Consider the following 22,489-nt stretch of genomic DNA (forward strand, 5'->3'; position numbering starts at 1 on the left):
GAAATACCTGCTCAACCATAAACAGCAACATTCACCTAGCATCAACAAGACAGCTCCTTAAAAGATAACATTACTTCTTGATCTTGTAAGGGGTCACATGACCCACCATGATGATGCTTAGATCTGGATTATGTAAATTTCTCAATAATAAGTAATTTGATCTACAGCCATCTGTCTCAGAAAACTTATATAACTGTGCTTTGACTTCTATCAGGTGGAACAGTTCTCAGAGCTTTCTGAGATGCTCTTCCCAGGTTAAAATCCTCAAATTTGGCTCAAATAAAATTTTCCATTTCTTTGTTAGATTGACTGATTTAATTTTTTGTCAACAGGATAAAGCCCATCTTTCATTACACCATTTGATTTAGAAAGCTATGGAATTCTTGAGTAAAAAGCACAAAGATCTTGCCAGAATCTGTTGTTGATCCTACTTTCAGTCTATTGGTTGGACAAAGGAGTTTCCTAGAAAAGAAAATGAATCTGACCTCTACCATAAATCCTTTAAGTTGAAAGACAAGGACAAAATTTGTATCTGATAAGATCATCTCATCTAAAGATAGAGGAAATGAGCCATAAATTCAAGTTACTCTTTGTAAAAGTAAATTGTGCAACCGCATCTGGAATACTGCCTACGTTTCTCATTGTCATGTTGCAAAAAATTATACTATAGCTGTAGAAGAGGAACAAAAATAATAAAGGGGATGAGAAAGTTTAAGATAACTAAAATTAATAGATTCTAAACTACAGAGAAGAGGTTTGCTGAGGGATGGCAGAGGAATTAAGAAAGGTACATAAAGCAAGCATTTTGCTTTGCACATTATCATGTGCAACTATGACCTCAAACGGGAAAGGCAATAAGGGAATCAAATATTAGGCTGAATAAATCACTGATTTGACATTCACTTTTTATATCCTTTTTGTTGTCCTTTTGACTTTCTTTTACCTGCAGATGATTGCTGAGAAACCAACAGCTAAAAGTTCCTGACTTTTCAAGGAAGAGAAAAAATAATGGTGACAGTAAGCCAGGAGAAGACAAGGCAGATAGTGGAGGTGGTAATGAGTTTTGTACAGATAAAGGGACAGAAATATGAATGATGGGGAGATATTATGCATTTCCGTTGAGACTAGGGAAAAAGGGAAGGTCAAATATAAGAAGGGTGCCCTATGGGCTTAAGAGACCTAAGAACGATTTTTTTCAGTGGAATAATGTTTCAAAATTTTAGATACTCTGCAAGTTTTTCATAGAATGGTTTAGGTTCAGTATTACCCTGAAAAAGAAATAGCCTTCCAATGACCTTTTTCAGCCCATGATTAAAATTTAGTTTACTAGTTTTCTCATTATCTCTCAAAGTATGTGTAAAATAATGATTCTACCCTAATCTGACTTGGCTCTCTTAGCCTGGGAATTTCTGTTTTACTGTTTCTGTTTTCCTCTGGCCACAGTATTTCATTTTATCATGCAAAAAGTCAAAGGAGATAGATGATCTTTATCGTCTCCTATGCAACAGAGCTACTCACTTCATTTAAAGGGAAATGTGCATTTTCATGGAAATTTTGGCCTGTATTGATGAACTAAGAAAGATAAACTGCCACTATTAAACATAATAGCGATATACAAAAGAAAAAAGTCCTAGAAAACACATTTTAAAAAATAGTAAAATTTACACCGAAAGATAGCATATATAATTTAAGAATATACATACAGCCTAGATATTGGATAAATTAAATTTTCCAAGGATTTGTCACATATTTGGATTGTTATAAAGTTGAAAATCCCAGGACAAAGGTTGTGGAAGACAGGTTGAATACATAGGCCTTTGATAAGCATAATGACTTAATATGAAAAATCTAATTAGCTCAGTACCTTTTTATAAGTAGATATTAGTCATCTAATAAACATTTTTCAGTGGACATGTTAAGAAATGTCATAGGTTAGGTGTGATATCATTTTCCATGCTCTTTTCTTTCTTTTAATGTGACTATTTTGGGGTTCATTTTTTAATAACACATTTAAGAAATAATGATTATATTTCTCCCAACTGGAAACCTGGAAAGCATTCTTGACTATTTGTTTGCCAAAAAACATGGAGGCCTTGCAGATTTTTCCTCAGCAATGAATTGTGAATCTAAGCATCCTTCTCTATCGCTACTCTCAGTGCCTTCATGGGACCTGATATCTTTCATCTGACAATTATCAAGACTTGATATCTTGCCTCTCTTTCCCATCTTCCCCACAACACTCCCCCTCTGTACAGCACCCACATTTCCCCTTAAGTCCTTTAATTTACACTTGCAAGGGGAACAGGAATATCTAATGCACACAGATGATAAAGATACGGAATTTGAGAAGAAACAATCAAATGGGTGGGGAAAAAGTAAAGAATACGATGCAACCAGAGGAAAGTATTGACAGTAAAAAGTTGGGCAAGTAAACAGTTGTGCAATTATGTTAATGAGGTTCAGGGCGGGCTGCCCCAGAAGGTGCCACTTTGGCACGAGGAGTATTTTGAAATGTAGATAATCGAGGCCCAACAGATGCAAGGAGAGCTTTATACCACCCTCTTAACTGCCTAAAACCACTTAGATAGAGGGCCTGGTCCAGGAAGAGAGCTAACATCAAAGATAATTACAAAGACTAAGAGCTAGGTGCCTAAGCTTGCAGGGGGCAGGGGGCAGGGCCTTGAGATCAAATTCGTCTGTGCCCCATTGTCTCTGTAAGGCTTGGCAAACATTTGTTTACCAAACATTTGCTCTTCCTATCCTCCTATGACTTGTCTTCCTTCCTTCTGAAACCCCAAACCCCACCCGCTTCTTCTCAGCTCAAAATGGCATATAAGCTTCAGTTGCCTGCCTGTCAGTGAGAGCCTCTCATTGTCTTTTTGGGGCTCCTGTTGTACATAATTAGATTTTTTCCTCCTGTTAATGTCTTACGCCAATTTAATTAACAGACCAGCCAAAAGACCCTAGAAGGGTAGCGGAAAGTTTTTCCTCCCTTACAATGTCATGGATGTTAGAAAACTCTATTAATTCCTTTGTTTGACTGAACAATGTTTTTTTCACACTGCTGCTGAGCTTTAGGAACATGACCTAATGGGGTTAAGTAACAACAGAGTAGTACAGGCCAGGGGCACAAAGAGGGAAGTTATATTACAATAGCTTTTTCTCATAAAGCATTTTTATTTTTATGATTTTTCTGAAGATAGTAAATGATCTCTTAGCATATTGTTTGAAAGCTGAAATAGTCAAAGATGAATAATTATAAAAGGGACACTGATGTTAATCCTATACACCTATACATCTTCTGTCTTTGCCAAAAAAAATGAATCCCATTATGACATACTAGAGTTTAGACAGAGTAGGGAGGCCGTGATATTAAAATAGTCTCTTTAATCGTTATGGTTTGCTTTGGCAATATCTGTCATACTTTTTTTCAGGATAAAATTATATTTTGGTTAAAAAAACCCAAACACTAAAGATAAACTGAATTTATTTGTCTTGCTAACTAAAGAATGTCACTAGCACTGGCCATCCAGCTCTATAAGGACTGAGTTATTAGCCACTGCAGCCACTGACCTTTAAGACACCCTGAAAGGAGTTCAGGGCAGAAATCAGGAATGAAGGCACTCTGTGTTCTGGGAAAACTGGCAGAACAAGTCTTCAACTAGTTAGATATTTTCTGGAGAAAATTTTTATGAACCTGGATTCTTGTATCTTCCCATACTTAGAAAAGCACTAAAACCATTAACTAAGATATCTGTTCCTCTTCATGACTATGACTAGCTGCAACCTTCTACCAAGTTGTGAGATGTGCGCTTGGTTGTACGTATCCCACTTGCCAAATCCCCCTTTACCTCTTTGGAACAGTTTCTCAGAGCTATCTGAGAGGCTGTCTCCCAGGGAATAGTCCTCAGTAAGACAATGAATGAACTCAACTCGCAGTTTTTAAATTGTGTAGTTTTGGGTTTTTTTCAGTTGACACTTTGCACACTTCAGACACTTGATTTTTCTCTCTCAACAGATTTCAGACATTGGTGTTTAAAATATGCACAAAACTCTACAACAAGAAATACTTCTCCTGTACCTACATGAGTATGGAACAATGCAGTATGAAAGGTCATACCATTGTTTTCTCAGGGGCCAGAGGAAGAAAGCCAAATATAGGGTGCAATGGAATTACTCAATCTCCTCTCTTTTCTATTCCTCTGCTGTCTTAAGAAAAAGAACCCCCAAACTAATGGATATAACGCAATCACTCTTTTCAATTATGCCTTTAATGCCTATTGACGTGCTTTATGTTCATCAGAAGAGAAGAGAGAATCTGGTTCCATTCCAGGTTCTTAATCTTTCTGATAAGACAAACTCTTTGGCTGTGAGCATCAAGATTTAAGTGTATAGGACCCTAGTGTCAGCTTTCAGAGGGAAAATAGGCCATGGAGGAGATGAGATGATCCATGGTGCATAAGGAGTGAAATGACATAAGGAAGGGGTCTCTCCAAATTCCCTGGAATTCCCAGTGTAGTGCTAGCTCTCTGTGAAATAGTCAGCTTCTTGGGTGTAGTCACCCAGCACCTTGAGTTTAGAAGTGCTCTGCTGTTTAATGCTCTGTTGTCACTGTCTTGAAATTCTTAATAGTCTTTTTAACAAGGAACTCTACATTTTCATTTTGCACTGGTCCCTGTAAATTATGTAGCCAGTCTTTCTGGTGAAGAAGAGTTTTGAAAGGAAGAAAGCCTTCTGGTGTTTGCAAAGACATGATACCCAGCTGGAATGGTATGTTCTGCTCTCTCTAAAGGATTACACGGATATCCAGCATCTAGAGGAGGACAACACCCCCCTTCAGGATTCAGCCTTCCTTCTCTATTTAGTAGCACATTCCCCTCCCCTTTTTAGCTGCATGCATGGCTGCCCAGTCAGAAATTATATTTCCAAACTCTCTTGCATTTAAGTGTATCCACGTGATTGCATTTGGACCATTGAGACGTGAATAGACATGCTTGCAATTTCAGGTTATTGCCTTAAAGACAAAGCTAATTGTCCTAAAGGCAAAGGCAAAGAGCCCAAACTCTTTCCTTTTCCTTCTCATAGACCAAAAGGTAGATGTGCTGGTGACCAGCTTTGACCATTCAGAGGATAACATGCTAGGGGAGGGCAGAGCAAAGAGTAGAAGGAACTTGGGTCCTTTCAAGACCTTTTGAATGAGAGCTCCTCTGCCAGCATGGATTACTCACCTTGGGTCAAGGACTTGCAAGAGGAACACATTTATATTCTGGGGCCTCTTTGTTATATTGGCTTGGCCTGTGTCCTAAGTAATGTACAGAAGAAATTCTTGGGGTCTGGTTCATAATAAATTTGTATTTATCCAGAATAATTGAATAATATAGTGTTCTGAGTATTTGAATATTCTACATACAGAAATTATTAGTTTGCATTAAAATGATATAAAACTATATTGAACCTAATTTTATACTCAGTGAGTCTCAGAACACTGCTGGATCTTGCAGGACCTCAAGGTCATCACTGTGAATACTAATTATAGTATATGTCTGTAGACGTTGGGTTTTAAGTAAATCTGTAATAACCTATGACAAACTCCTGAAGTTGCATTTCCAAAATAAATTCCTGAATCACTCTAGTTTCATTGTAATTTGTCTCAATACTGAAAGGATGACTACAGGATGTTAAAAATAACTTTCATGGATTTTCTCATTGTTTGGAAACTGAATTTGGGCACTTGCAATACTTTTTAAAACAATAACATCATATATACAAAATAATTTTACTTCTCATTTTAAAAAATTTTCCAGTGACTAAAACTGCTAAGATTTAAAATAGTATGTTGATAAACCAGTTACAAACCCATTAAGGAATCGTAACTTCAAAAGTGTAGACTTTATGTTTACCTGCCCCAATGACTCTCTCAATGCGTATTCTTGAGGGATCGATCTCCTTTGCAAATTCATGGACTGCTAGGGATGGGTCTTCATATGTATCTGGATCTATGTAAGTTTTAATTCCTGGGAAGTGTACTGCAACAAAATAAAAGACTGAATTAGTTCAAGGGTATTCTAGTAATCAAACATCTTGTGAATATTTGAAATGAGGAGTGACGTACTAAAGTAGTCATTCTTTTTTTTAACTGAACTATAAATGGCTCACAATATTATGTTAGTTTCAGGTGTACAACATAGTGATTCAGTATTTTTATACATTACAAAATGATCACCACGATAAGTCTAGTAACCACCTGCCACCATACAAAGCTTTTAAAATTTTATTGACTATGTTCCCTGCACTTTACATTACATATCCATGACTTACTTAATAACTGGAAGTTTGTACCTCTTTCTATCGGATAATTGCTTTACAATGTTGTGTTAGTTTCTGCTGTACAACAAAGTGAATCAGCCATATGCATACATATATGTGTTTTTGTTTTCTTCAGGAAAATATCCAGAATTGGAATTGTTGGATTGCATAGTAGTTCTACTTTTACTTTTTTGAGGAACCTCCATAGTGTTTTGCAAAGTGGCTGTACCAATTTACATTCCTGCCAACGGTGCATGAGGGTTTCCTCTTCTCCACGTCCTTGCCAACACTTGTTCTTTGTTGTCTCTTTGATAATAACCATTCTGACATGTGTGAGGTGATACCTCATTGTGGGTTTGACTTTCATTTCCTTGATGATTAGTGATGTTGAGCATCTTTTCCTGTGTCTATTGCCCATCTGTATGCCTTCTTTAGAAAAATGTCTATTTAGCTCCTCTGCCCATTTATTAATCGGGTTGTTTGTTTTTATGATGTAAGCATTCTTGTTACTTAAATTCAATTCTCTTTTCTATTTTTGTCTCCCCGCACCCACTTGCCATCCCATTAAAGCTTTGAATACTTGGACTCAAAATTTTATTTACCTAATTCTCGATGTAAAATGAGCTGGTAATTTCAGAGAGAGTGAGCTGACAAGTTCCATAAGACACATTTTTATGATATTTCTGTAAAACGTTTAATCAGCTCACTTAGCCACTAGTACCCATATATTTTACATTTGATCTAGCTCAGGACATGGGGGAAACAAAGCATAAACCTTCTCCCCCTCCAAAACATAAAAACAAGCCCCTTAGAGTCCCTCCCGGACCTTTGTACTCTAAGGCACTAGGTTTTCCTGAACTCATGTCCTAGTCCTGTGGTCTCTCCCCTTCCAGAAACTCTTAGGCAGTAAAGCACAGACTTCATGGCACAGTGACAGGGAGGACCACTACACTGTGGAAACGGCCCTGTCCTGCGTTCTTGTATTTGCTTCCATGGCCAAATTGCACATTGTCCTGGAAAGGACCCATTGTCTACCCTGGAGGGGAGGATAAGAATCAAAGGTCCAAATCTGGTCGCTGACCAGATGTAGCTGCTCCTCTTTCCCTGGTGGGTGCTCACAGCCCACAGGCAGGTAGGAAGATGAATAGGGGTGGCTAGAAAATTGGATGTCTGGTTGCATATTAATTTGCAACTTCTTCAGTATGTAAAGTAGTCACAGACTGCCTGTGGATATTCCTCTGTTTTGCTCACTGGTTTCTGTTTTCCACATCAGGTTGCTAGCTCCTGGAGGACAGGAGATCATTTCTTATACATCTTTGCACCTTTCCAAATACCTTAGGTGTAGTTTTATAGGCAATAAACACACAGCAAACCTTTACGGAATACGAATTAGTAAGGATTAAAAGATCAATGCTAAATTTGTGGCAGAGTAAATTATATCTGGTTTTGCTGCTTCTTAGATTTTGAAAACCATACAACACCCTGAATTAAGCATTGCCTAGGTCTCCTTAGAAACATGCTCTTGCAAGAATATCTCAAAAGCAAACAAACAAAAGGCAATAAAATGAGTTTAGAGGAGGTGATGAAATGCCCATTATTAGCAATAATTTGCTTCATGAGTTCTTCTATGCCTGTTGTCTTCTTTCATTACTTTTTGCCTCCTGTCTTCTAGTACTGGATTTGAGAAGATTAGTACTTCCCAAAAGAGCTCCAGAAAATCATATTTCTCGATAGATTTGACTGATTCTGAAATGCCATGCTTTTCTTGACTTCTCAAACTCAAGAATTTGACTTTAGATTGGAGGAAACAAGAACAGATCATTTGTACCTCAGGATATTTTTGTAACAGTAGGAGTTGTGATTTCAGATTGAATGCTAGAAGCTCAAAGCTACTATGAGATGATTAGTAGTATCATATTGATAACATTACTTTATGCACAGGTAACAGATGCCATTTATTAACTCATACATGGTTTTAACATTTAACCATTCAATAATTTAAAGTGATATACATTCTACAGAATAAACTGATTAGTTAGTATCACTTTTTTTTTTTTTTTACAATATATGTAGTATAGGAAAAAAAAACCCAAACTTAGTTTCAATTTTGAATATCTGGTTACTACTTATTCGTGTCTTCTTAAACATCTGTTTGTTATCTTTCTTCTATTGTACCTGGCTGCCTCAGGTTATTTTCATTGCTTCTTGCTGGGCCCATCTGGTTTAGTTTATGCTAAACTGCTAGCTGGAAAACAGGTAATAAATACCTCAGGAGCATCTTCTTCTTTTGCAGTTCAGTACTGAATTCACTGCAGTGAATCTTAGGGTTGCTCAGCTTAAGTCATTGGTCCAAGTGTCTAGATCCAGGTTTCTGCCTCTGTCTACATTACTTTCAGCTCATCCTTTGCCTGGTATCAGCTGTCTCGGCTCTCCCTTCTCTGCCAGGGCAGTGAGCCTCAAACTCTTTGTGAAAAGAACCACCTAGGAGAGCTTCCTGAAAATGCTCATGTCTTAGCCCTACCCTGGACCTTCTGAGTCTGAACTTTGGTGAGTAAGGGTGAAACATTCTAATGCAGCTTGTCCTCAGACCTCTCTCTGAGAAATCACATGAGCCTTAAAAATAGCCCTAAAGCATCCCTCTAGTTTATAATTTCCTCACTTAAATCCTTTCCGTTAGCTGGAGGGTAATATAGATCGAAAAGTCCCTTATAACTTGAGCTCAATTTGAAATAGAAGATGAGTTTAAATAGTTAAACAACTTGCCTCACATATTATCTCTATACTGTGGTTAATTAGAGAACATCCCTTTCTTGTTAATTCAGCGTCTCATGCCAGAGAATCTGTCTTGACAAAGTAGTTTGCAATTTGGAGGTGGAGGTGAAGGTGGGTGCTGGGGAGGAGACGGTGGCAATTATCAAACCAACTATAGTGGTAATTATAGCTTGCTTGGGAAGAGATCCTTCAAATGAATATAACCTTGTAGTCAGCTCAAGGATTTCATACATATTCTAAGAGTTAAAGAGCTGATTTTCTTTTTTAGTGTTAATGAATTGTAAATTGATTTGTTATATGTTAAATGACAGTCCCTGTAAGAGGGAATAAGAATTCCTTAATATTTCTATGGCTAATGCTCCACTAAATAAAACCAACTAATGTTTTGGAGCCATTGTGAATGGTAAATAACTAGATATAATCAGTCATCTTGTATTTTTAGCATATTCAGTCTGTTGTGTTTTCCAGCAAGCAGAATTAGGAAAAAGGTGTTATCATTTAATGAGAAGCAGGTGCAATTTCCACCAGCAAACCTAGAAACCAGATGAAAAGTCTTAATGCTGAAAGGTTGGAACTGAATTTCTTTGGCTTTCACAATTCATGGATACAAGTTTAAAATGAACTCCTGAAGTGCTGGAACAGTAGAAAATCATGGAATACAGTCACTGAACTACTTACAATGCCCATTCTGTAAGTCCTTTCTTCTCTTCTCTTCTGACTTCATTTTGGCCTTTATATACCATTGACATCTTTAAAAAAGGTAAACAGAATCTTATTTTAGTAATTATGCAGGATAAGAACCAATATTAATTAAAATACTTATCACCCATAGGCAAAAGTTATAAAGACCACTTTTAAGAACATATTTATAACATATGAAAATACTCCATAGAAGTTTTTTTTTTAATACATCAAAATTAGCCCCAGATAGGAATAAAATACTCTCAAGTGGATTGATTGATCCAAATGATAGGAAGCTTAGAAAATATTTAATAACAAGCAATAACCATCATGTCTTTCCTTACATGGTCTCTAATAGCTAGAGTCGATGAAATGCGTTAAAAGTCACAATGGAAAAATTGTTTTTGATTCAGCATCTCAGAAATTTAGACAACTGTCTTCCAGTTTCAGTGCTAAACCGCATTTTTTTCTTTTAATATTAGAAATGTGGTGGAGGCATGTTCTGTGCTTTCTCGGAAGAATCACGCTCTGAAGAACGGGCAGGTGCTTATCTCCTAGGACTTCTTCAACGTGAAGAATTCGGCAACATCCACATTATCTGACAGCTCATCAAGTTGCTAATTCCAAATGGTTAAACAGAACACATCTGTGGTGCACAACCCAGTCTTTCAGTGTGAATTTGGTCTCAGATCCTATGACAAATTGCATATTTATTCAGATACGTCTTACAATTTCCATAGAATAATTTCCAGTGAATGCTCCCCTAGCATAGTGCTTAAAAGATGCTCCAGAATGAATTATTTTCTCTTATGTAATTGAACTTGTTTTTTCCCAGTATGTAGAATGTTAAGGCAGTTTCTGATGTCACATAAATTGGCAAACATGGAAATTGTACTAAATTATTTTCAACTTTCAAGTTTTTTGGTTATTATTAAATCTTTTTAAAAATGGTATTCAAATTCTGCTTCAGGAATCCCAAATAAAGATAACAGTTGAGCCCAAATCTCAGGTTTATTAGGCCAATTTTATTTAGCCTAAAATGACTGTGAAGTCTTTTGTCATATTTATGTGTAAAGGCAGTATTTTCTGATATTTCAATGAAATGTTTTTCTACATGTGTATGTGCTATTTAAATCACTGTTTGCTGAAATACTCTGTGAGGAAATAAGGCCTTAGCTCATGTCCTACAAATACATAAAATACAACTTAAAAATCAGAACCAATTTTGCTACATGTTGAATCACTATTAAATAAAATAGAATTTGAATCAATTTCCATTATGAACTTAGAGGCATTCTTTAAAATTGACAATAAATATGACACTGCTATTAAAATGAACTCTGAGACACTATTAATTGCAAGAGTCATGCTATGTCTATTAATACACCTGAAAATTTTAAGTGAACATAGGGGTAAATGTGCCCCTTTTACAATTAATTTCATAAGGCAGTCACCATTTCAACTTAACCACATTAGAATATCCTCGTGTTTCTTTGTTCCTTGATAAATCCTATAAAGTGGATTTGTTATAACTAAATCTGATACACTCTTAACAGGTAGCAGTTACATTTCCTCAGGGACCCACACTTGATAAGTGTCTAAGTAACTGTCAATTTATTGATATATACTTCTAGTCTGCTGTCAAAATTTCAGATATTTTTTCATATATGCATATCCTCTATAATTCTGTAATGATTTTTAACAAAATATTGGTATGTAAGAGTTTTAAAAATGAATAAAACAAAGGGTGTTCATAGTTGCTGAACTACTGGCTCTGAAGGTAATTTCTGGGCATCATCAAATAATCAGGGTTTCCCAGTAGAGCTGGTGTACTTTAGCTGGAGTCAGTAAGGATGTGTATTGTTTCACTGGCATTATTATTACAGTTTTAAATCATGACACTGATATTTTGCTGTATCAGGAAAACTCTCAAGGTATTTTGTGCCACTATTGATAATCTAGATGGAATAATTTCCCCTTGTAGGAGTGAAAATATGATCTGAAGACTTCACAATTTCTGACAAAAGTCTGGGCCAAATATCAAGGGCTCAATAAGAAATGACACTTATTCTTTTAAATAATTTCGTACACACTATCTTCATTCACAGCTCTGCATTGTCAGTAACTGACTCATGGAAACAATCTAATATGTTTAAAAATCAATAAAGCATTTTAATGCTTTGTGATACCAAACTGTGTAAAAATAGAAATCTAAGGTTTAGATGGATGAAGCACTTTCACCAGCTAGTTGGGATTCAAGTCTAGGTCTTTTGCTACATTAAATTTATTGTTATTTTAAATTTTCATCCATATTACTCTTAGGCGGAAAAATAACTTGATTTATACAACCATTAATATAGTTCTAATATAGATCCTTTCAATATTTAATGGATAGAATAAAACATTTCTATAATATTAAGTTTATAAAGCACTTTATATATATTGTTCAGTTTCTCTGTTGAATTATTTTTTTTTCCAAGCAAAATCCCTTTAATGGTATAATTTGATTGCAGTAAAGGAAAAACCCAGACGTAACTCATTAAGTAGGATTTTATCACTCATTGTTTTCAAAGCTTCCATATTCAGGGAACTGTTGACACAGAGAACTTGCCATGGTGGTTCTATTGCCACGTAGAGTTCACTGTCAGAGTGGAATCTGCCTTGACCCCTTTTTCTCACACGTATACTTTGCTAAGTTTAAAAGCCCCTGAACACACAGTGTATAAGAAGAATGGCTATTCATAAATCTTGGAAATACTCTGGTATAATTCAGTTACCTTCCAGTGATTAAGAAGAACAAAGTAAGAATGACGAGGAGAGTGAATCCTCCCACAGCCGCGGTGGCTATCACGAGAATCTGCCCCTGTTCCGCCGCCATGTCAGAAGCTGAAACACAGGTACGATATTAGCATATCTCTGGGTGACGTTTCACTACCAAATTGTTTTACAACTTAGTATATGCTTGAAAATATGGTAATGCATACCAAAAAATCCCACCACATTTGCCCTTTATTTGGCACACAAGATGCAAACCCCAAATGAGGGCTGAAGACTGAGGTCATAACCTACCACATAACCCTTTCTTCATTTTTGCAAAAATACCAAGAAAGCAGATGGATTCCTGGTACCCCTCATTTTAAGATTAAGTAGGTTTTGCAAAACTAAATCAGCAGACGCACTAAAGGATTTTGTTTATATAATTGCTAAGTTATTTACTTGAACACTTTTGCCAACTGTTGGGCTACACCCTGCAGGCCTGCAAACCTTGTAAATGCCCAGCTGAGAGACAAAAGAAAGAGCCAGAAGACAGTGACAGAGACAGCGATGGTTTATTGGCTAGGGATTCTTACAAGTCTGTACGTCCTGGAGCGACACCCCATCGTGGACAGCAGAGAGCAGGCAGGACACAGTAGCAACCTTCACTATAGAGGCGGGGTGGTGCTACCATTTATAGGGGGAATTGACTTCAGGTTGGCTCATCAGTTACCAGGGAAACCAGCAGCTAGTACAGGTGGCAAGCATGTAGGCAATTACTGATTAAACCCTATAATTAAGAGGATGGTATAGTCTTGTGAGTAGGGTGTAGGTGAAGCATGGGCTGGTCTAGCAGTGGGTGGACAGAGAGTAAGAGGAGAGCCATCTTGAGTGGCCTGACCCTCCACCAACAGGCCAGGCTTTACAGACTGTTTTGATGTCTGTTTTCACAAAGTGAAAAGGCTATTATTGCACAATTTAAGAACAAACTTCTTTATATTTCAAAGAACTTAATTCAAACATCAAAGTTATGAATTCCCACCTCTAGAGCACAAGGGTATACATAGTAGTTGCTTAGATGTTTGACTAGCAGTCATTTAAAAAATGACATTTAAAAGCTTCCTTGTTTCAGGAAAAGTATAGATTATGTATGATAACAGCATATTACTTCTCTCATTTACAAAACTGTATCAAAACTGCAAGGGCTGCATGTTTCACTAACCTTCCAGGAATCTTTTAAAATATCTTAGTTCAATTAATTCATTAGCACTTTTCCTTCTCTGTATTACTGAAGTTTTAATGAGATACAATTTTATTGGACGGCATATGGGTAATTGCTTAATAATAGAAGTAAGGAAACTGAAGCTCAGTGAAGTTAAAGAACTTGATCCAGCTCACACATGACTATCACCAGAATTCAGGCTTTACATATTAGTTTCAGTTCTCCTTCCTATGCTATAATTTGCAATAATAATTCAGTTAATTATCAATATTCTAAAACATTAAATCAGTCAGTGCCTCCAATATCCCTTAACTTAAATAAAGCTTGATTTTTATTTAGATTACTATAAAAAATGATTAATCAGTTGAAAGCAGCGAATTGAATCAAAGAAAGAATATAACTGAAAAGCAAACTGCTTAATTCTCTACCATAATAATTTAAATTTATTAAACCTGGGTACTTTCCGTAGAAGTAGATCTTTTTCTGGGAATCAAGTACGGGGTAAACTATGTGCAAATCACAGCCAGAGTAATAACTTTCTCATAAAAATGACATATCTACTAGAGAATATCTAAACCTTAAATGCTATTGTTGAGTCAGTAAGAAACCAGTTAAGCATTTAGGAGGCTTTTTAAGAAATCTAAATGTAAATAAAAACAAAAGTCATTTATGTTCAGGTTTTAGTAAGAAATTTACTAAACCTTGGAATTAGACCTTAGTCACTATGATTTTTTTTCTTTTTTTTTTTTTGCGGTACGCGGGCCTCTCACTGTTGTGGCCTCTCCCTTCGTGGAGCACAGGCTCCGGACGCGCAGGCTCAGCGGCCATGGCTCACGGGCCCAGCCGCTCCTCGGCATGTGGGATCTTCCCGGACGGGGGCACGAACCCGTGTCCCCTGCATCGGCAGGCGGACTCTCACCCACTGCGCCACCAGGGAATCCCGGTCACTATGATTTAATCAAGATATTTTCAGGCAATCTATTTCAGTGTTGAGTTGTAGCACACAATCTGTGTAGAGACGAGTTAAATAGTTGAATCTTATCCAATAAATAACGTACTGAAGGTATTTTATTAGGTCCTCACTGGATTTCCTAATCTTCAAAATAACACTGATACCATGGGAATTAATGTGTGCTTTAAAATGTCACATTTTCTCATTGAAAATTATTGAATAACAAATTGTAAGGAGTAGATGTTATAGAAAACATTAACTTTTTGAAGATAAAGGAGGTAGCATTTAAAAAGAAAACATTATTTACTTACCCACTGGTGTATTTGTAAAATATATAGTTCAAGAGTTTTAAACCTAGAGCATGTATCTTCATGGAAGCCAGGTAGCAAGTGATTTATTGACACCATGTATTCAAAGTTCAGATGGTGGAGATGATTATGTAATTGGGGGCCTTTGGAAAATCAGATTACCTCATTATAGAAAATTGTGTTGTTTAATTTAAATAATTGCTCAGTAAAATGCCAGTACTACTAATATATCTTCTTTTTCACCCTTGTGATTACATATTTATGAACTTTGCTTCAATTAAAACTTTAATAGGATAACAGTATTAAGATGTGACACTTTGAAAAATGTATATTTCTGCATAATTGTTTCTTAAACATCTGTATTAGGAATTCTAAACACTCCTCTGTGGAGAATATTATATATATATATATATATATTTGAAAATAAGTCATTTGAAAATAAGAGTATATAATGTGATGTACTATTATACTGATAGTAAAGTTCTCTGGATGATGGGGCTGGGTTGATTATGAAAACATTATGAATCTCATCATCATCATCAACAATAGCCATATGTACTCAATAGTAAACTATCCTCTAGCAGTATGCTTAGTGCTTCAAATTCATTATCAAATTTATCTGCACAACATCTTAATAGGTAGGTACTATTATTATTCCTAGTTTAAGTGGTTATATTACTTGCCTAAGGTCACACGACTTGTACACAAGAAAGCTGGCCACCCAACCCTGATTTATCAATCTCCAAGTCCATACTATTGCCACTATTTTGCACCACCATTTACACTAACAGAACAACTGGCTTGGGGCTCTTCTGTGTGTTCTAGAACCATCATAGCCTTGCTTGACCTTGGTTTTATGTCTGTAAAAATGAGAATGTTGAATTAAATATTCTTAACACAATCCTTCAGAGCAATTTTACTATGATATTGTTTTAGTCACTAAGGCTGCAATCAAATACTGGGAAGAACAAGATTTGCCATATGGAAATAAGAGGAATTCATAGGACCTGTACTTCAGCTCTTGGTCTGGATAGGGATAATTTCCGCCTTTCTATCGTATTAACGTAGCCAAACACAGGTCTCTGACTTTATCTCAGGATAAAGTCCAAAGCCCTTAACTTTGTTAACAAGGCTCTCTACAAATGGCTCTAGCATATATCTCCAGATTCATCTCTCATCATTCTCTAACCATGCTAAATTTCTGCCAGTTCCTTCAATGCGCTGGACTTTCATGGTCAATTCCTAATCAATCCTCCTACATGAACATCACATCATTTTCTGGCTGTTTAGATTTTGTTAGGTCCCTAGATATATGTTCCCATAGACCCTTGTACTACTTTTATCCATAAATTTCTATCATGTTTTATTGAAATTACCTTTTTTTGGTAATCTTTCTATTAGATTGCAAATTCTATTGCAGGGACTTTATTCACTATAGTATCTATAATATGTTGAATGAAGACACCCTTTCCTCCTCCCCCTCCCCCAAAAGGAATTTGTAGGTGTAACTGAGGACCTCAATCATCCTGGATCAACTGGGTGGGCCCAAATCCATGAAAAGGGTCCTTATAAGAGACAGGAGAAGAGAAAATAAAGAGGAGAAGGCCAGAGACAGAGACTAGAGTTATGCAGCCACAAGCCAAGGAATGCCTGGAGCCACCAGACAGTGGGAGAGGCAAGGGAGGCTTCTCTCCTAGAGTCTTAGAGGAGAGTATGCTTCTGCTTCTGGCTTCCATAACTGTGAGAGAACGAATTTGGTGTTTTAAGCCAGTATGTGTGGTAATTTGTTATGGTAACCCTAGGAAACTAATACAGTATTTGACCTACAGAGTTTGATACATGGTAGTAGCTCAATAAATATTTGTTTGTGTGAATGGTTTGAATGATTGTGTGCATTGGATGATTCCCGTATAAAACAGGTCAGATTAACCTAGGGTAATCCATATTCTTGCCTTCCACTTGATATGTGGCGATTTACATTGAAGGTAGTAACGTTATGTATATGAAGTAAGTCTATCCAACACTATTTTAATCAGAGGACTCTAATTATTCTGTATTATTGGAGATAATGCTTCCTGGAAGGCAGGGACTACTAGAAAGAACAGACTTCTACATTTGATCAGGTTGAGTAGATTAAGTTTATAAATGTGAATCCAAGGTTAAGAATTTATTAGTTCATTCAATAAATGTTTATTGAGTACCTATTACATGGCAGGCACTGAGACGGACTCTAGGGATACAGTGGTAAACAATAAAGACTGTCCTCCTGGATTTACCGTCCAGTGGGGAAGATAAACAATGAGCAAATAATTACGAGTCTACAAACTGTTACAAAAGAGAAACTGTAAGGTGCTCTGGAAGAGAATAAACAGCCTTTGACGGTGAGTCAGCAGAGTGGGAGTTTGGAAATATGATGTGTTGGAAGAAGGAAGAGGAGGGGAAGGAAAAGGAATAGGAGGAGGGAGACAGTGAGGAGTTGTTCCTTGTTTAGAGGTCTCAAAGACTTGATTAATGTAAACAGACACTTCGACAAATAAACCATAAAATCATCTACCAAGTGGATTCCATAAAAATAAGTATAGCTACAAATTCCTCTGTTGTGAAAACTTGCCTATAGTACCACCTATTCATGTTTTCAATCCTGAGAAGAAGCTTGCTTATTTCTAATTAGTTTTGTAGGAGAAATGTGTATACAGAGCAAACCTGTCCTTCAGAGGTAACACAATAAGAAACACAATAATCTATGGTAAGAAATAAAATTCAATTGTGACTAGGTGATTGGGAATGTTCCTTTGCTTAATGGAATGAGGTTGTAGTCTTAGAAAAAGATAAGTATATTAAAATGATATATTTCATTCTATGGTTTGGAAAGAAGCATACTTCCTTAAGAGGAAGAAATTACCCCAAAAGAGTTGCAAATTTGTTACTGAGCAAGGACTTAGTACCTACCCAATGCCTGGCATAAGTCAGGATGACATTATTAAGTGAGGTTTGCTTTAGATATTGCTATTTAAAGAGAAAAAAGTGAAGTTCTTTACTTGGAATCCAAATACTTAAAAAAAATAGATTTCATGTCTTAAGGAAAGTATGAGGGAAAAGCAATTTGGCTATTTTTAACCAAAGAATTTTCTTCTATGGAGACATATGATTTTGTCTCACTGTAATCAAGATTATTCTAGTTTATATTTACATTTCAAAGTAAAATCTGTTATTTGTATTCTATGTCATTTTCTATGCAATAGCTTTTTAAAGTTAACTCTTTTCTGTTTTAACATCTTTTTAAAGTTACGGAAGACAACATTTACATGATTTTTTTGAATAAAGCATTTCTCAAAATGTTGCCCAGTGAAATAAATTTGTTTCATATTCACATGTTTTATTTATGACTCCCAATTTTAGATGAAATGTCAAAATTTCAAATACTATTATCTCAACACTTTACCAAATGATTTTTTTAAACACAGCAGAAATCTCAACAAAGTAATGTATGGAGAGCACCCATTAAATTAACCTTAAGGTTTGTTGACGATCGATTCAGGAAATCCTTAGCATTATTTTTTTCAGGAAAAAAATTCCCCTCTCAGGATATATATTGCAGTCAGGACTGGTTTAACCTTATGCAATGAGGCATATATATATAAAGACATAGCAGTATACAATGGAGACTCATGAGTCTGTAAAATCTCACCACTGTATGGTCATGTAGACATAAGAGTGTGAGATAGCAATGAAAACTGAATAAATAGTTCTCCTAGATGAAGATAATCTTGTGATTTTGTAGATGGTGTTATTCTCTTGGCCACCTGGACTTGAAGCATGAGGTCATCTTTGATTTTACCTTTCCCTATAACTCCAGGTCCAAAGTCAAATTATTATTATGTCTTGTGTTATCTTGTTTTTATTACCACTGGTACTGCCTCTAAGGCTTCAGCCTCACGTGATTAAGCTACTTTTATAATTTTCTATTAGACTGCCTTTCCACAGTGTCTCTTCCTAATCCAACCCACATTATGTGGCCAGATAATTATACTTCAAAATAATACTTAAAAATACTCAGCAAATAAAATGATTTAAAAATTTAAAAAAACACAAAAAACAAAAAAACCTCAGACTTTTCTATTGCCTAGAGAGTAAAATCCTCCCATCGCAGTAAGTATACCATTCTTAGAGATGTCCAAGACTGAAACTTTGGACTCAGCCCTCACATAATGCAGGCAGATCCTCAATCCTGTCATTCCTATATTTTAAAGTATTTCTTAATTCATTCCCATTCCCTCCTATCCCCACAGCTATTTTCTTAGTTCAGATACTCATCTTATCACATGTATTTGAATTCAGCTAGATGGCAAGTTCAATTATATGGAATGCGGTGGAGCAGTGGCAAACAAGACAGACGTAAAGAGCCTCTGAAGAAACATCTGACAGATGTTCACATACTAATGAACGCAGAGTTTACTCATAAAGCAGCTTCAGTGCCTCACACTCTTACTTCAGACATGTTTATTGATTTCCAAGTTCACAAAGCAGATACCTGAAGAGAGGGAATTGAATGGAAGCGCACACTGCTAGGCTGACTGAAAGAACAACTGGGAAAACTGAAAATCTGACATAAAATTCCAATATATATACTACTCTGGAGGCAGGAGTTGAGGATCAAATAGCCCTATAAAATTCAAGGAGCACCAAAGTTAGAACTCAATACATTAACACGATCATTCAAGGTTCATTAAAAAATACTGAGATATGTTCAAGATATTTTATATAAAAGGACAGGAGTTTGTGGATGCATTATTAGAAAAATATTCAAAATATTTAAAAATTATAAAAATAATACTTTAAAGACCAAACCTCTGTCTGAAAACTTCAACTATCAAAAATGATTCAATTTCTGAAGATTTCCATTTTTTGGCCCATTTCAACTATGTCATAAGCTTCTTGAGGGCAGAAATAATATCATTCTCCTTTCTGTATCACATGGGATTAGCACAGTGCCTTACACAGTATAGGGATTAATAAATGTATATTTTCATGAAGAAGAGATAAAGAACACATTCTAGATGTAAGGATTAAACATCGCTGACTATAAAATGTTTTCATGTATGATTTGTTTGGTAATATTAATGCTTAAAAATGTTCTAGTGACACAAAAAATTCCCCTACACTTTTGTATTTTGGCATTTAATATGTTTAAAGATAAATTAATAGAAAATAGTGTGAATAAACTTCTTTATTCAAATATCCCAGCCTAGGGTTTGAATGAAGTAGCTATTTAGAGGAAGAGGTATTGCCTGAGATTGTACTAAGATGTTCCTTTTATATACATTCAACATTTGGCGCCATCTACCAAAAGGAAAAATATCCCTAAGACTGGTATACGAGAGAGAGGGAGAGAGAGATAGTGAGATAGATAGATAGAGAGAGAAAATAGCAAGAAACTCACTGATACACTCTAGGAAGCCAGTTACTGAATTCTCTTCTCAGCTGGATGGAAACAAACCTCATGAATCATTTCTGTTGAAGTAAAGACCCTTAGCTGGGATTACACTTTTTCAGAAAATTATTTCACATGCGTGCTTTCCTCCACTGCTCTGTCATTTCTCCAGAAACAATGCAATTCAGTACTTCAAACTGTGGCTACATTGGGACACAGAAGACTTCAAGATTCACTCTTCTTGATGACCTTAATTTACTTGTCAGATAAAAATGCCAAATGACACAGGGATAATTGGAAAATGTGAATGTGGTACAACCTGATGGAGAGGCAGAAGCAGAGGCAGGTGGTGCAGCAAGATGAAACACTTGTCTTTTTCTTTTTTTAAAGAGATTTTTGTCTGCATTAATAAATGGTCCACATGCCTTGCTACAGGTAGGCTTCATGTGACAAATATCAAAGAACAAAGAAAAGGGATTGAGGCATTTAAACACCTGGAACTACTGTTAACATTCTAAATGTCACGAGTTTAATTTGAAATTATCTGTATTTCATATAGTTACTGGCAGTTGAGATAGATCTTTGATAACATTTTTTTTTGCAATTGAAATACTCATGTTGCCAAAGTACATATTTCATCATTTTCTTTAAAGATCCAGTGTACAACAGAATTTCCTTACAAATTTCACAGATTCCCTGGAATACTGATCTGGAACCTATTCTGTTCAATTTCAAACACTATTCAACAAGTATCCTAATAATAATAGTGGATATTTACATATTGGTAGGCATATATATGCACTTGAGGTTACAGCTTTTAATATAAAGGTTAGTGTGGTTTGAGGTTAAGTAGGTTTGTAATTAAATGTATAGAGATCACAAATTTCATAGGCTTAAAAAATAAAGGATTTATTTAGGATCTGTTTTTCATAAAAATATTTAAAGAAAAAATCCTGATAAGAAACAGATTGATTACTTAGAAAAAGTTGTACAGATTTTCTTGAGGAAATCCTCTTCACTGACACATTATTCATTCAAAAACAACAAAATGTGGCACATATATACAATGGAATATTACTCAGCCATAAAAAGAAACGAAATTGAGCTATTTGTAATGAGGTGGATAGACCTAGAGTCTGTCATACAGAGTGAAGTAAGTCAGAAAGAGAAAGACAAATACCGTATGCTAACACATATATATGGAAACTAAGAAAAAAAAAAAGGTCACGAAGAACCTAGGGGCAAGACAGGAATAAAGACACAGACCTACTAGAGAATGGACTTGAGGATATGGGGAGCGGGAAGGGTAAGCTGTGACAAGGCAAGAGAGAAGCATGGACATATATACACTACCAAACGTAAGGTAGATAGCTAGTGGGAAGCAGCCACATAGCACAGGGAGATCAGCCCAGTGCTTTGTGACCACCTGGAGGGATGGAATAGGGAGGGTGGGAGGGAGGGAGATGCAAGAGGGAAGCGATATGGGAACACATGTATATGTATAACTGATTCACTTTGTTATAAAGCAGAAACTAACACACCATTGTAAAGCAATTATACTCCAATAAAAATGTAAAAAAATAAAAATATACTTTAAATATTTAACAAAACATTTAAATAAACCTGAAACAACTTTAATTTTAAAATTTTAATTAAATATATCAAGTATTAGTTTATACAAATAAAACTATTTACAATTCAAACAAAAATACCCCAACAAAAATATTAATCATTTAGAATGTGCTAAACACTATGATATAAGGACTGGGGAGACAAAGAAAACTAAAGCATATTTTCCTGTCTTCATAGTAGTTTCTCTTTAGCAAAGGGGTTACAGATGTAAGCCTTAATTGTAATATAATAAAATTGTTGCTAAAATGGAGGTACATGTGAAGGTAATGAGGGAAGAGTAGAAGAGTAATAACCTTGATGGGAAGAAGTGAAGGAAGGTTTATAAAGGAGGTGATTCCTAAGCTAAACCTAGAATGATTAGAATAAATTTGCAAGTCACCAAGGTGATGAGTAGATATTGGGACATTCTAGTTTGAAGAAATGACCTCATA

The 22,489-nt window shown here is 35.8% G+C and overlaps 1 protein-coding gene across 4 annotated transcripts in view; it reads right to left on the reverse strand.

The window, feature by feature from the left end:
• EPHA6 (EPH receptor A6) overlaps positions 1-22,489 on the reverse strand; it is an 877,027-nt gene that overhangs the window by 280,187 nt on the left and 574,351 nt on the right. For all 4 annotated transcript variants that reach the window (XM_067739161.1, XM_067739159.1, XM_067739160.1 and 1 more), the window contains 3 exons: positions 12,537-12,645; positions 9,757-9,827; positions 5,901-6,026 (listed from right to left, as the gene is read on the reverse strand). In XM_067739161.1, the coding sequence (XP_067595262.1) occupies positions 5,901-6,026; positions 9,757-9,827; positions 12,537-12,645 (306 nt within the window). The remainder of the gene's footprint in view (positions 1-5,900; positions 6,027-9,756; positions 9,828-12,536; positions 12,646-22,489) is intronic.

The sequence above is a fragment of the Pseudorca crassidens genome, chromosome 5 (assembly GCF_039906515.1).
Source record: "Pseudorca crassidens isolate mPseCra1 chromosome 5, mPseCra1.hap1, whole genome shotgun sequence".
In the NCBI taxonomy this organism is placed as follows: Eukaryota; Metazoa; Chordata; class Mammalia; order Artiodactyla; family Delphinidae; genus Pseudorca; species Pseudorca crassidens.